General features: G+C 42.3%; 2 protein-coding genes across 3 annotated transcripts; one reads left to right on the forward strand and one right to left on the reverse strand.

The window, feature by feature from the left end:
• Positions 1 to 201: 201 nt before the first annotated feature.
• Positions 202 to 7,396, reverse strand: slc25a25a (solute carrier family 25 member 25a). Of its 2 annotated transcripts, none has more exons than XM_035165946.2 (10): positions 7,145 to 7,396; positions 5,453 to 5,579; positions 5,240 to 5,327; positions 5,032 to 5,143; positions 3,919 to 4,077; positions 2,951 to 3,103; positions 2,758 to 2,865; positions 2,473 to 2,640; positions 2,095 to 2,245; positions 202 to 1,619 (listed from the first exon to the last, which is right to left on the reverse strand). In XM_035165946.2, exons 1-10 carry the CDS (start codon positions 7,298 to 7,300, stop codon positions 1,435 to 1,437), a joined length of 1,407 nt encoding a protein of 468 aa, XP_035021837.1. In that variant the 5' UTR covers positions 7,301 to 7,396; the 3' UTR covers positions 202 to 1,434. The 2 variants fall into 2 exon arrangements, with proteins under 2 accessions (XP_035021837.1, XP_047197267.1); XM_047341311.1 differs by lacking the exon at positions 7,145 to 7,396 and adding an exon at positions 5,774 to 5,916.
• A 2,247-nt stretch (positions 7,397 to 9,643) lies between these two features.
• On the forward strand, positions 9,644 to 11,047 carry LOC118115351 (lymphocyte antigen 75-like). The gene is made up of 3 exons (XM_035166448.2): positions 9,644 to 9,776; positions 9,879 to 10,250; positions 10,365 to 11,047. Exons 1-3 carry the CDS (start codon positions 9,740 to 9,742, stop codon positions 10,736 to 10,738), a joined length of 783 nt encoding a protein of 260 aa, XP_035022339.2. The 5' UTR covers positions 9,644 to 9,739; the 3' UTR covers positions 10,739 to 11,047.
• Positions 11,048 to 14,870: the final 3,823 nt, after the last annotated feature.

A 14,870-nucleotide genomic window follows, 5' to 3' on the forward strand; every position in this document is an offset into this window, starting at 1 on the left:
AGAAATGAAGTGCGTTTAATAACTGAACTAAAAGCTGCTTCCGGCAGATTTCCTCTGCTCTGCTCGTTGTGGTTATAGTGAAACTCTGCTCTGTCATCTCAGATACTTTGACAAGGATCTGCTGTGTCCAGGTTATAACATAACATCCAGCTCTCTCATATTTAATCCATTTAAAAAAGGAAAAACACCCAACAAGACATCTGACAAGAATTTGCATTTATTTGCATGAAAATGGTCCATTAAAACATTAGACAATTCAAATCTTAATACCTGGATTGAAGTGACATTCATTCAGAGGCTGTTCCAGCATCAATTAAAGTGCATTGGTTGCTCATCCTTTTCAAGCCCTTGTTTTTCTCCCGAGTATAAATGTGAAACAAGAATCTAGTGTGCTCCTCTGTGTATATTAAACAATAACCTGCCCTTAAACCTGAGGTGAATATTGAGACACTTTTTTTCTTCCAAAAGGGCACAAACAAATCTACACACATTAACAGACATAACCTGAAGCTGTCTGAGCAACTAGAACCTTGTCAGCCACAGCGACACGAGTACAAGCTCCAACCCCCGTTTTCAACAGTGCACCAGACAACATTTAGTGTTTGACGTCACAAGTTAAGGCCGTTGTCTGGTGTTTATTTCCCACAATCACACTGCATTTTAAAAAATAATAATAAAAAAAAAAAATAAAAAAAACTGTTCTCAATTGCACATTTGGCTCTTCAGCCGGGAAACATTAAAGAACCGCCTCACTCTTCAATACAATAAAAAACAATAAATACGGGATTGGGTGGAAATAAATACTCCAAAGTCATTCAGAAAGTCATGTCATCCATCCATTCATGCAGGAAAGAGGTGTAAGGGAGAGCAAACGCACATGTGCAAAAATCTTCTCATGAAGTGACACTTATAAATGCTCTGTTTGCCTTGAACACTGAATATTCTTTTTAAACTCAAGTTATTCTGCTGGTGATGCATCTTTTAACTCAAAAGACCGAAAACCCTGCAAAACAGAACATGAAAGAGAAGGAAAAGTGGACATTTGGTTCAAAACGGCAAATGGAAGACAGAGCGAACACATTTGGTCCTTACAGTCACTCGTACTCCTCGTGGTTCAGCTCCACCACACGACCTCTTAAAACATAAATAGCAGCAGTCACAGTCCCGACAACCTGAGCTCACAGAGTCCATATCCTACACTTTTGGCCTTTCCAACGTTCAGTGTCCTTTCTTTTCACACGTCAGCTGACATTCACAGAATGAGGAGGCCCCGAACCCCGGAGAGACCAGAAGGTCCCCGGGATTCCCTATAGCATGTGCTGTGGGAGAGGGGGGGTGGGGTGCCTTTGTCACTTAACAGGTGACCTTCGCTTGGGTGAGGCTCACATGTCATTTGAGCTTTTAGAGTCACATGATAAAGATATGGGGGGGGGTTTAGCGTGATTTCACTCCCAGCTGGGTCTTCAGGTGCTCGTACACGACGTAGCTGATGCTGACGGCGGGGATGACCTTGAGGAAGTTGGGGGCCAGGCCTCTGTACAGCCCAGTCGGGCCCTCACTTTGCAGGATCTGTCTGAAGAGACCCGTCATGGTCACGTTCTGGCCGCCCTCGGTCGCTGCTGCAGAATATAATGAAGAAGATATGTTATACATTAATAATGCAGTGATTCAATAAATGTGAAAGATTTAAGAGCATCCTGGTTCGTCCCTCGTTAAAAAAACTCTCCACACTTAAACCTGAGCTGCAATTGATGGATTTGTTTCAGATTCTCGAATGTTTGATATTTTATTTGTTTGCTTTTTAACTCCGAGTCGCACAAAACGAGGTGTGTGTGTCGGAGTCACACTTTAAGATGCTGAGTCGCTTAAATTAAAACCTTTTTATTGGTCAACACATCTATGAATCATGTCATCCACCCATGATATGAATGCTATGAATGATATGAATGTTGTGAATCATCCCCAGTTAGGTGTGTTCCTTTATCGAGCTGCTACTTCTCTAAATCTCCTTTTCAAATAAACTTGTACAATGTAAAAATGTGTTTGTGCATTTAAAATCCTGAAATGGTCACATCTCAGGAGCGAAGGCCTCACCTTGTGCTTGCATGCGGGTCCGGATCAGAGCCAGAGGATAACTGGCGAGCTGACCGCACGTGCTGGACACGGTGCCGCAGCCGAGGAGGACCAAGATGCCGGGATCTGTGCGGTTGGTGCCGTACTTCTCCATGTAGCTGTTCTTCAGCGTCTGAGAAAGAACAAGATGGAGAAATGTTGAGATGTGGTGTTTGGCTGCTGTTGCATTCCATCGGATGGTGTTATGTAAACCCGTCAAGTGACAATCAGGGTGTGTGTCGAGTTCACTCGCAGGGTGATAAAGTAGGAACACAACAAGTATAAAGAAGGCTGGAACAGTACAGACACAATCTGAGGGGGTTGTAGGGGGCAACAGTCAGTATGGTTGTGACGGCTCACCTCATAAATGGCCAGGTCGATGCCAGCGTAGGGGATGATGCCGAGCATGTTGGGGATGTAGCCTTTATAAAACGCACCGAGTCCTTCTCTCCTAAAGATCTGCTTGGCGCAGTCAGAGATTCCAGCGTACTGCCCGGTCTTCCTCAGAGCAAGACGGGTTTTCAGGACCTGGAGACAGAACCAGAGAAGAAAACGTCTGTTTAACACGACTGTAGAGTTTTCAGAAACAAGGTTCCCTAGTTGCTTCTCAGCTTTAAGAGTAGCTACAGTTAAAGTGCCGCTCACCTCCATGGGGTAGATGGTACTCTGGGCCATCACTCCTGCCAGAGATCCTGCAACAAATCGCTCCAAGATGCTCAGAGTCTGCTTATCGCTGCCGATCAATTGTTTAATCTGGAGAGAAATAGAGAAGGAATTAGCGAACGGACGACTAAAATGGTTTTAAATGTTATGTTTGCAGATAAGTACGATTCCGTACCTGCTCGTACGCCATGAACTTGAGCGCAGTCTCTGGGGCGATTTTGATGATGTTCACGCCGTTGCCTCGCCACAAAGACCTCATACCGCCCTCTTTGGTCATCTGCATCAGTCCACTCATGATGCACATGTTGTTGGTTCGAGTTCCATAAACCTAAGAAAGAAGAATTAGATCTCATCAGTTAGGTTGAAATATTTGAAACAGGAAAGCCACTGCTACTCGGAGATCTGTTTTGAATTTACAAGCAGGTGAAATTAAAATGGAACTTTACATTTTGGGGTCAATTAGACACGAAGGCCAAGATTTATTTTGCCTTTAAAACCTGGGTCGAAACCGTTTAATCCACTGATGGGACAGTGAGTAAATCGTACATGTTAAGCATCTATAGGGCTCTAAGTCGACGGGATTGTTCCAAAGTCGAAGTTCCACATAGCGAATGACGTAAACGAGCCATTGACACAGATCCAGAATCTGCACACTTCGACCTTCTGTGCATTGATGATGGTTGAAGGAGTGTCGGCCAATTGGGAGCGGTCATTGGTTGCACAAGTCTGCCCCCGGACTCTGAGTCCTCACTCTGTTAGACATTAACTTATTTATTGCTCTCAGGCAACGCACGCTTGAGCAACATCCCTCTACTTTGGACGTGGATCACTAATCGTTCCACCTGCTGCCGCTAAGAAAGACCTCCAGGAGAATCTCCTTCACATTTTCATACTTAAAAAAAAAAAAATCATATTTTTAAAGTTCAACTCGCAGGATTAAGAATAAATAATGAAGTAGGTTTTAGCTGGTGATAATTCTCTGCTGCTGCAAACAGTGAGCAAGATAAGAGTTTCCTCCGCACACTGTCCATTTCACAAAGTCCACCCCCCCCCAGTTCAGAGCCAATATATTACTCAGCTTTTGGTTCTAGTTAATTCAATTTGACCTTTGACTTCAGTGGGGTTTGGTTGTGGGCGTCTTACCTGCATCATGACTTTGACTCGGTCCAGGGGAGCCGTGCAAGTCCTGGAAACGGCTCCAGCTGCTCCGCCCGCGGCCAGGTGCCTCCACCACATTCCAGTTCGTTTCTCCTCAATGGTGAAATCGTCGGGCACCATCAGGTTCTCGCCCACATCGAATATCTGCACGGAAGACAGACAGGAAGGTTTAGAGACACGGTAGATTGAGATGAATGCTGAAGAAAGCACGATGAACACGACAGACCACAGAGGGAGAGGTCACGTGGAATCGTCTTTCTTAACTGGCACCAGTCGGTAAAAACCTCACATGCCTGACAGAACTGCCACAGTGTGGGTCAAACTGGGTGGCCTTCACCAACCACCATGTTTGTTTTCACACATACCACAGTATAGGTCAGGACTTAATTGACCTCAGTGGATAATCACAGATAATCACCGCCCGGCTTAGAAATCGGAGCCATGCCGATTGTAATGAGGCTCTTTGGGTGACGGTCAAAAGACAAGAGTCTGCAAGGAGATGAACTTGAAAATGATCTATACCAGGAACACGAGGCCGGCTGACCAGTGGATCTACTTAACCCTGCAGAAGTGGATACGTGCCAACGAGAGTTAAAACACAGCATTGTTGATATTCTGAGCAGCCATAATTTTTGTGGTGGGAAACGAACCTGTAACCACAGAGAATTAAACATGTTTTTCCCCCAAAAGTGAAACGGTCCCGCGGCTCACGTTACATCATACATTTTTGCTGCCTTCAGTTTGACCTGCTGGGTTTGGAAACTCCAGCTTCCCTCTTGGCCCGGGTTCAGTCCGTCAGTGTCTCATTTGCACCAAGCAGAGGCTGTTAGGCTCATTAGAGGCACAGCGTCGAAATAACTTGTGCAAAACCCAAGATCACAGGGTTCTCCTGAGGGAGCTGTGCTACATCGGTTCTGCCTCCACCCGCTGCTCCCTTTTACATAACAGCCAGACAAACAGGCAAATCCTCCCGACATAATCCTTCCAGAATGGGAGCAATTCCTCGCATATCCTAATGGAGCTTAATTACTGACGCAGGATGTTTGCTGACGGAGCCTCTCAGGGCCGCCGCTTCTCAATTGACCCCTTCAAACTCACCGTGGAGCGTTTCCAGTAGAGGATGATCTCAGGAATGTTCTCCGTCTTCTCCACCGTCATGTAGTTGCTCCAGTCTTCACTACTGATAGTTATCATCCCGTTCTTATCGATGCTAAAAAAGGAACAGAAAGAACACCAAACTAAGACCGAGACTCTACTTAATACAATCCAAACTCTCAGCAGACGAAACGGATGAATGAAAAATCACCTTTTAAGGGCTTTCTCTGCATGCTGCAGGGAGACGTGAACTCCGAGGTCGTGGAGGGACTGCATGAACTCCCTGGCATCTACGTGGCCTGAAAAAGAGACCAAAAAGAAAAGATGTGAGATAAAAGGCATCTCATACCGAAAGCGAACAACTGACAAACTGAAAGAAGAAGCAACGGAAATAAAACCTCAGCCCACAGAAGCAGCCACATACCAGCATTGTTCCTGTCGACGCTTTGCACCACCAGCTTCAGGTCCTTCTCATAGTCTTGCAGATAGTGAACAAACTCCTCAAAGTCCAGCTGTGCATCCGGGTCTTTTTCTTCCCCTGTAAGGGTTTTCTGAGGATCAAAAGCAAAACAGGCAGTGAGACAAGGCCCTCTGGTTGGTCGGGTAAGAGGACAGAGCAGAGTCTTCATAATAACAGCTGTTGAAGAACTAAGAATTAAGTGGTGGGGTATTAACTGTTGTCATGTACAGCCACTTCTGAAATGTACTGCATGTACAATATGCAGCTAAAAGTCACATAACTGACCACCAGTCCGTCCTGCACTTCTGAATAACACACTGTCCCCTGGCTCCTGTTTCATGACCCCACAGGACAGCTCCGTGACCCGTCTGCCAAGTCACAGCGCACCTGATGTTCTTGAATGACGCACGTCTCTCCAGGACCAGGGGTATTAGGTAGTATCACCCGGGTCTATCTATGACCTGAACCACAGGCCCCCCCCGCCAACTACTTTAATCTCATTTAAGACCTCAGATGTCAGGCCCTCCCGAGCTAAAACGAGACTGAGGACACCGGCATTCCTCCGGCCCACTGGCCAGCGCTGACACCGGACCCGCCGCCCCCAAGGGCAGGCACATGACAGAGTAATGATACCCTGCCTCCACCACACTACCTGGTGAAATACGTATACACACCACTTAGAGAAGGGTTATAGGAGAGTGGGACCAGTTTCACCACCAGTCAGGATATTTCTGAACTAAGGGAAACCTGTGTCCAGTGTTTGTACAAGACTTGTAGCTGCTCTGCAGAAAACCAAGGTGATACAAGACGCTACGTGAAGCTGGCACACTAAAAGTAAAGTTTACTGATAATTCTCACGTTGACTTTTAATGTGAACATCAGCTTGAGTGCAAGAACTGAAACATCTTGACAGGTCGGCATCTAATTGACCACAGATGGAGCCTGAGTCAGAGTCCAGAGTTTTAACATTGAGTGCATGTGCAGGTTTTAGTAAAAATAAATAAATGCATTGTTAGTTATTGAAGTTTACACACTAGAGCAGAATTAAATCAGATTGTCATTAATTAACTGATTTGGTGGGAAAAGGCTGCAGCTCCTCAGGTTCCAATCTCTCACATAAGTTTTCCCTTTGTCACATAAAACTCCTCAAGTGAAACATTTGAGTTTCTGACTTTCAGCACAAGTCATTTTTGATTAAAATGATAAGATTCATTAAAGATGTTATTATAAAGAGGAGACTTGTTTAAGTTGATCGGCTCCAGATTGAAATGAATTACCCGTAGCGACACTTCCTCTTCGGGGAGGACTTTCTCAATGAATGGCGCCGGTTCTTCTGAAGTTTAGAAAACCCACGTTAAACAGACTGAACGCAGTAAAAAAACTTTTATCTTAATATAAACTCTCAGTTCACTTAAAGTTGAGACAATATTCACAGTTTAAAGTTTTTAAAGTGATAAATTCGCTCGTAGCGCGGTTTCCTCAGAAAGCCGGTCTCCTGTGCGGCCTAGTCGTAAGGCTCGTTAGCCCCGGTGCTAACGCGGTGCTAATCCTCCCTGAGCCCGGGGAGAAGGGACCTAAACCAAGGAGCTGATCCTTGATCCCCCAACGAGCGACCCCCCCCCACAGGTTCGATTCCCACGGTCTTTTGTTCCTCACCTTTCGCCATCGCTGGTAGGTGGACAACTCCTGGGACGGCAGAGCCACGCTGAGCCGGTTGAACACGGACTTGAGCTCCGAGGGGAGGCCGTCGGACTCGAAGTACTCCACCGACTCGCAGTTGGACACGGGGACGTAGAGGCACAGGCCGAGCATGGGGACGCCGGGAGAAAGGGGCCGAAAGTCGGGTAAATAAAGGAGCGGCGCGGCGCGTGTCTCCCTCGGACTGAATGAGGAGCCGCCGGATGGAAAAGCCGGTTAACTATGCCGGCACGACACGCCCCCTTCCCGGAATACGGGCGCGTCACTGGCTGCCCCGCCGGCCACATTGACGTCGGTTTTACTACTGACCAATCGCTGAGCCCGCCCATTCAACCGGCTCGGCTGGGCGGGTCGGCCACGCCCCCTGTTGACGTGGGGGATTGGTCGACGATTCTGTTCTACTGTAGAACCGTCGACCAATCCCGTTCCGTCTTTCGTCCCACGCGTCGAGGATTGACCAATCCTGGGAGGTCTTTCATTCAAACTGCGGCTGAGGCGAAGATCAAGCGCAGGAGACTGCAAATAAATAAATAAACAAATAAACAACAACAACAACAATACTACTACTACTACTATTAATACTACCACTACTACAACTACTACTACTAACAATAATAATAATCACAATCATCATCATCATCATCATCAGCAATACAATATAAAAAATATACAAAAACAAAGTCCAAACAAAAGATCATAACCTAAATGAAAAGTCCAAAAAGTGACTGCTATATAGAGCACTATATAGTGACCTCATCGGAAAAGAACAAAAAAGCTTTCAGACATTAATCCACGCATCATTGCCACAGGAATAAACATGTACAACAACAACAATGTGGAAAATCCCAAATTAAATTTGAAATGTTTATTTTGCAGCTTTATTGTAAAAAAAAACATGTTGGATGATCATCTTTAAATGTGGAAATAAACTTGCTCTGCTTCTATTTACATTAGAACGACAGGTCGGGCTGTTCCCGCTGCCCTCGCTCCTCCCGTCTCGTCACCACGAGTGCAATGCATGATGGTATATATTGTTTGGATAGTCACCATTAGTTGCGCACTACTTTTCTTGATGCATTGTGGGAAACAATGAGTCAATTACATAGGGTATAAAAAAAATCTGTAAACATTTGCACACCACTAAACAAATGGCGAACTCAGCATATAGTGCACTATACAGTGATTAGTGAGGGACTTGGAACACAGCCATAGACTCACAGATGAACAGATTAGATTTCAGTTGGTGGTCGTTAACTTATAAAACATGTTTTGGCCTCTTGAACATGATATTTCAAGACTGTGTTTCGATCATTTCCTCACATTTTGAGCATTTGTAGATGTTGAAGATGAACAGATTAGATTTCAGTGGTCAAAGGCCAGGGTGACCTCATATGAATCCAGAAAAAAAAATGTATGCAGAAATATACTGCACAGGTTGAAGGCGGCAATCAGTTTAATTCTGAAATCAGCAAGTTTCCAAAATCCACCCTGAAACACGTTCATAGACCCAGGACAGATATAATACAGAGTTTGATGACATCAAATAACCCTGAGGGAGATGAGTGAATACAAAGAACTCCTGTTAGAGAGGATTTACAATGCAAAGCAGCCAGACCACTGGAAAGAAGAGTTATCATGTTGACTCCTCTGAATTATTTTCTGATGTCGAATAATTCTTCCAGGGCGTTGCTGCTGTAGAGCTGCTGTTTTTGGTTGAGATCAGGAAACACACAACATGCTGGGGCTGAGTTGGTGCTCGGGCCGAGAAGGACTGGATCTGAGACCTGTGGTGCAAATTGTGTCTCCATGAACACATCCATGTTGTAGAGATGAACCCTGGGTACCTGAAGGCAGGCTTCAATATCCAGTGGGGTTACAGCCTGAGGATATTAAATTGGGTATTGAGTAAATTCAATTTAATTGGTTTAGAACAAATCATAAAATAGATTATCTCAAGGCACTTTACATAGCAAAGTTGAGACCTTGTCAAATTATAGAGAAACCCAACAGTTCCCACAACGAGCAGCACTGACGACTGTGTCGAGAAAAAAACTCTTTTACTAGAACTAAGAAACCTCGAGAAGCAGATTCAATGTGTATAATTAATAGATGATATCAGTCTAAAAAATAATAACAATAATATTAATATTAATAATTTTTCTTCTCTTTTCATCCTTATTTTCATCTGATCTACATATTGGATGGAATTAGAAGGTGATCACAACATTAATAGATGAACATTTCAAACATCCCTGTCACAGAGGTATCATTGGATCCACGGTGTGAAACAGACATTCATTCACTCACCACCTGCACAGGGGTGGAGGCAGAGATACGATCAGAACTATCTGCATAGAGAGATGCCTCCAGAGATAAACGAGAACAATGTTGTTGTTTGCATCTTTGCCTTTTTGCATAAAGAGTTCAACAGAACACTATTGTCAGTAGAAGAGGAGGAGCTGCTGTTACATTTCCCTAAAGCTGCACTAGAACTGGTTGAGTTTGGTGTTAGAGGTGAACACTGGCACAGACAGTCCACAGAGCAGCATCAGGATGGAAGGGATCTTCATCGGTGTCTTGTGTCTCTCAGGTCAGTGAATTTCACTGTTTGTACGATGTCTAACAGGAAATCTGAATATAGAGATTCATTTGAGTCCTCATACTTAACAAAAATAACTGGTTTCATCCTCAGGGTGCCTCACCTTCTCCACCTGCCTCCTCCATCAGTACCACTTTGTGTCTCATGAAATGACTTGGACTGAAGCTCAGAGCTACTGCAGAGAGACGTACACAGACCTGGCCACTGTTGAAAACACTGAAGAAATGAAGAAACTTAAAGACACAGTTTCCGCCGCTGGTAACAGCTCTAAGGTTTGGATTGGCCTGTACAGTCATATTGACTGGAAGTGGTCAGATGGGTTCAACCAGAGTGGAGCTGAATATTGGAGGTGGAAACATCCTGACCCAAACTATTTTGCAGCCAATGAGCTCTGTGTGGCCATGAAGCATGGAATATGGTTAGATTATTCCTGCCATGGACAGATTCCATTTGTCTGCTACAGAGGTAATGATGTGCTTTATATTGATCTTTACTATACAACATAATGTATAAGATATGATTTTGAAAAACCATTGTGTGACTCAACAATCCCTCTTTTGTTCTCAAACTTAACTGCAGGAACATTAGAGGATTCTGAGTTTGTGCTAGGGGATACATCAAAGAATTGGACTGAGGCTCAGAGGCACTGCAGAGAACACTTCACAGATCTGGTCACTGTGAGGAACAACGCTGACAACGACAAGATACGGAGCTTGATTCCACTTGTCCCATGGGCATGGATCGGTTTGTACAGAGATCCTCAGATTTACTGGTCCGACGGGAGTAACTACTCATTCAGCTCCTGGTATCAGGATTACAACCGACTTGGCTCGATGAAAGTCGTATGTGGTGTTGCAGATTTGGAGAAGGGAGGAAACTGGAGCTTGTTTTCCTGTGAAGAAAGAAAACCATTTGTCTGCTACAGCATGCGTGGATGGTGCTTCCTTGAGTGAAAGAGAGAGAACACATCCTGACATTAGAAAAAACAGTTATTGTCTCAATAGTGATTCTTATAACATTAATGCATTAATGAATATTTGGATGATGTTTGTTCTGTCTATTGTTTCTTTACAGTGAGAGAAACTAGAAATGTCTTGTGATGTACTTGTATGTTATCACTTCATTAATCTGCTCTGTGATGGTTCTTCAAGACAAGCTCTTAGCTCTCAGCAGTTTTTTTTTGTCAGATATAAAAGCAAAATTACAAAAAAAAACTTTAAAATTCACTGGTTTTGGTTTTATGGAAACCCCTGTCTTATAGAAAATAGATTGGTAAGATTAAGTAGATAGACAAAAAATGTGTAAATTAATAAATTAATCAATAAATATATGTATATGCAACATAAATAAATGACTTATATGTTCTTCTATTCTCTTTTTGACATAAAATACCTTGAGCAGTACACATTAGTAGCTTCATATAATATAGTGACCAGCAGAGGTCGCTACGTGTTACCAAATTCCTCATATCTCCAAACATGACCAGCTAATTATAACTTTTAATGGACCTTTTCCTTCTTGGTAAACCGTGACATTAGGTCACAGTGGACAAATTAATTAGCGTATTGATCATCATATTTGCAAGGGGCAGGCTTTTTAGGCTATTTATTTAATCATTAATATTAAAATGATAATTTTGGATTGCTTTGGTAACGGATACAATAAAAAATCATTGTAACAATAATATTTCACTGCTCATTAGAAAACACATGAGTTACAGAAACATAAAATAAACGGAACAGTCGGTTATATTGTAGTGTTGGTTCTCTGAGTGAAGAGACTACCTCTCCACTCTATTACATATTCTGTACGTATGGGGAATGACCCCCCTGCTCTCAAGGTGCGTAGACATTTCTTTTATATTCACCAGCTTGCCCAGCCATAAAATCAAACGTACAATAAACCTGATTTATTAACCTCAGGTCATCCTCTCCGCACCTCAGGAGCGTTTCAGTTGCCTGTGTTGCAACAGCCCTGCTGCCACACACACTAAATACCAGTTTGTGTCTAAATATTTACATGCTGTATTCTCTCTATACCTATTTTACTTTCCCTGTTCTATACAGTTAGTTCTGACCTTGTTCATCCTATGAAAAATAAAGAAAACATCATGAGGTCGGACGCACGAGCTCTGGAACTAAACTGGGAGATGGACGAGAGCCAAAAGCCAAAAAAGGTGCTGAAGAAACACCAAGAGCTGAACCCGAGTCCGTCAGCTGATCCTGTCTGGGTTTACATAACACACACACACGCTCACACACACACACACACACACACACACACACACACACACACACACACACACACACACACACACACACACACACACACACCCACACACACCCACACACACACACACACACACACACCCTCTCTCACTTTAATGTGGAAGAACAGACCTCACTAAAACACACGTGGCTGAACTGGATGATTTGGTGTCCACATACTTTGGGCCAAGCATCAGACTCGATTACGTAATAAAATATCACCACCTCCACACTCACACTGGAGGAATTCAGTCTCATCACTGAACTTATAAACTAAACTTATGAAATAATGATCGAGTTGTAATTCAAAGGAAAATCTTGCACAGATAAAAATTGTGTTTAATTTAGTAGCTGAGGACGTGTTTCTCTGCAGATTCACTGACTGAATATTCTGCAGCTGGGATCAAAACTTCCATTTGGTCCAGATACAAGTTACTAGAACCACTGATCAATGTAATAACTAATTAATCCACTTCACTTGTTATATATTATGTAGTCAACTCAAACCTCAGGAATTGAATCTTCACTAAAATCCATGTGTTGCTTAATGGGGTTGTTTTCCTCACCAGTGCAGTTGTAGTCCACATAATTGTTTTTCTCACACTCATGAAAGGTCACCGCGACCTTTGAACTTTGAAATCAATTCAGTTCACCTTTGAGTTTAAAGGACAACTGATCAAAATTTGACAGAATTCCTCGAAGGCAGATATGAGATTTGATGTTCTAGAGCACAAACACTATGTTTAAGATAATGTATTGTCAACACAAACCATTAACGCTCATTTTTCAGCTTCTCCTTAGTTTTATTCATCTTTAACAATTAATTATCAGGCTCATAAAAATAACCCTTTATCATATCCAATAATTATCTGATATGAATCTACTTGAGAAACATATTTTGTTAGGTCTCTAGTTGTTTACCTGTAAACCTCTGAACACTTATTGCAAGACAGTTTTTCTTATATACACGTGGGCATAATGATCTAAATATTATTATTATCTGGTCGTATAAGCAACGTTGTGCTGAAAAATAAAGAAACCAAACAATGACAAGGTAAATATTCTACATAAAAAGACAAAAATATTCAAAATCACACTCAAAATAGCCAAAAAGTCATAATGAAGAAAACGTGCATAATAACTAATACTAAATAAAGAGTTTCCCAGTTGCATCTGATCCTTTCTGGACTTAAAGTGTCTGATTGAACATCCCAGTGTGTTTGTGACGCCAGTTAAAGTCCAGTGTCAACAATAACATGTTGTTCTCTCGCTCATTGTCGTATCCCGTGGCGTCACAGAGCCGAGAGTAAACGATCCCAGGACAGAGGAGCACTTTAACCTGGAAGGAGCCGAACAAACACCATCATATCTGACGGAGAGGAACCAGGTGAGAGGTGAACGGCTGCTCCGTGATGACGTCACACATCTGGGCCGAGAGGTTTTACAGCTGGATTGTTTTTTTTGTTGTTGTGGAGAAACATCAGTTTTCATTAGTTTAACTTATCTGTGGATCATTTAAGTTATAAAAATAAATATCATATATGATAAATAGATAATAAGCACAACCCCCACACACACCCTCAGGGGCTGTAACGGCTTTATAAAAACATTTTTTATCCACATATTCTCTCATGTACATGAATCCAAAGTGAACGAGAGCTCGTGCAAGAGAGAAGAAGCTGAAACACCTAAAATCTCCCAAAGGCCAAATTAATATAATTATATACAATTAAAAACAATGAGGACGAGAAAGACGACTATTAAATTAAGGTGAAACCAGTAACTGTAAATAAAGAATGTAAAGGGTGAGAGACTGCAGGACAAACATTCACCAAAGTTATATTTGTGTCGTCTTTAGTGGTTTCTTCTGAAATCATTCGTATCTGGATTTAAAAAACATTGTAAAGATACGGCAAAACATTTTTTAATATTGACATATTGGATTTCCCCTGGCAGTTGAAAATGCTGTTGATTTATTGAATGTTAGACAATAAAAAATGTCTTTAGTGGCTCATCCAGTTTTCACATTTGTGTTCTGAAATATACAAATCAGGCCTTTAATTAAATAAGGCATCATTTACATACTTTAACATTTTGCATTAACCAGCTCGTGATTATTTTCAAATTCAATCTTTGAATTTTGAGTGCATCATATCACTGGAATAGAACTAGAACAGAACACAAAGTTCAGACAGAGGTTTGCTGCTCTCTGTTGGCTGAACAGGAACCTGAAGTTAAAACTGTTCAAGTTCAAGCTGCTGCTCAAATTCACTCAGTTTCATTCTCATGTTGGAAAGTTCAAATCTTGAACCTTGAAATTGATTTGACTCTTTTTCCAAATATGGAGATAAACATTTATTTATGACAAAGATAAACATATATTAAAATATATATATTATATTACGTTTTCACCCTCATTTACTTTAAAAAGTTGATCTGAGGCATCTGAAATGAAAACGAGCCTCCAGCTCCTTTCTATAAGGAGCCATGCACTTTATAGGCTGGTGAGTTTATTCTCCAATGAAAATATTACAAAACATAATCATATTTGTAAAACTGATTGTGTGTATATTTCTATTTTAACGTGTAGAGGTACATGTAACATGTATGACCACACGGTGTCGCTGCTTCACCTCTGAGGCCTGAAGGCTGTCAAGTCAACGAGGGTGAGACAGTAACTGACCGGATGGTGGACAACTTTACCTTTCAAAGTAAGATCCCTCAACGTTAAACCATGAATCATTGTCAATGGATTTAAATTGTTCAAATGAATCCAACAACAGCAACAACAACAAAAACAACAACAACAACAATAATA

The sequence above is a fragment of the Hippoglossus stenolepis genome, chromosome 9 (assembly GCF_022539355.2).
Source record: "Hippoglossus stenolepis isolate QCI-W04-F060 chromosome 9, HSTE1.2, whole genome shotgun sequence".
NCBI lineage: Eukaryota > Metazoa > Chordata > Actinopteri > Pleuronectiformes > Pleuronectidae > Hippoglossus > Hippoglossus stenolepis.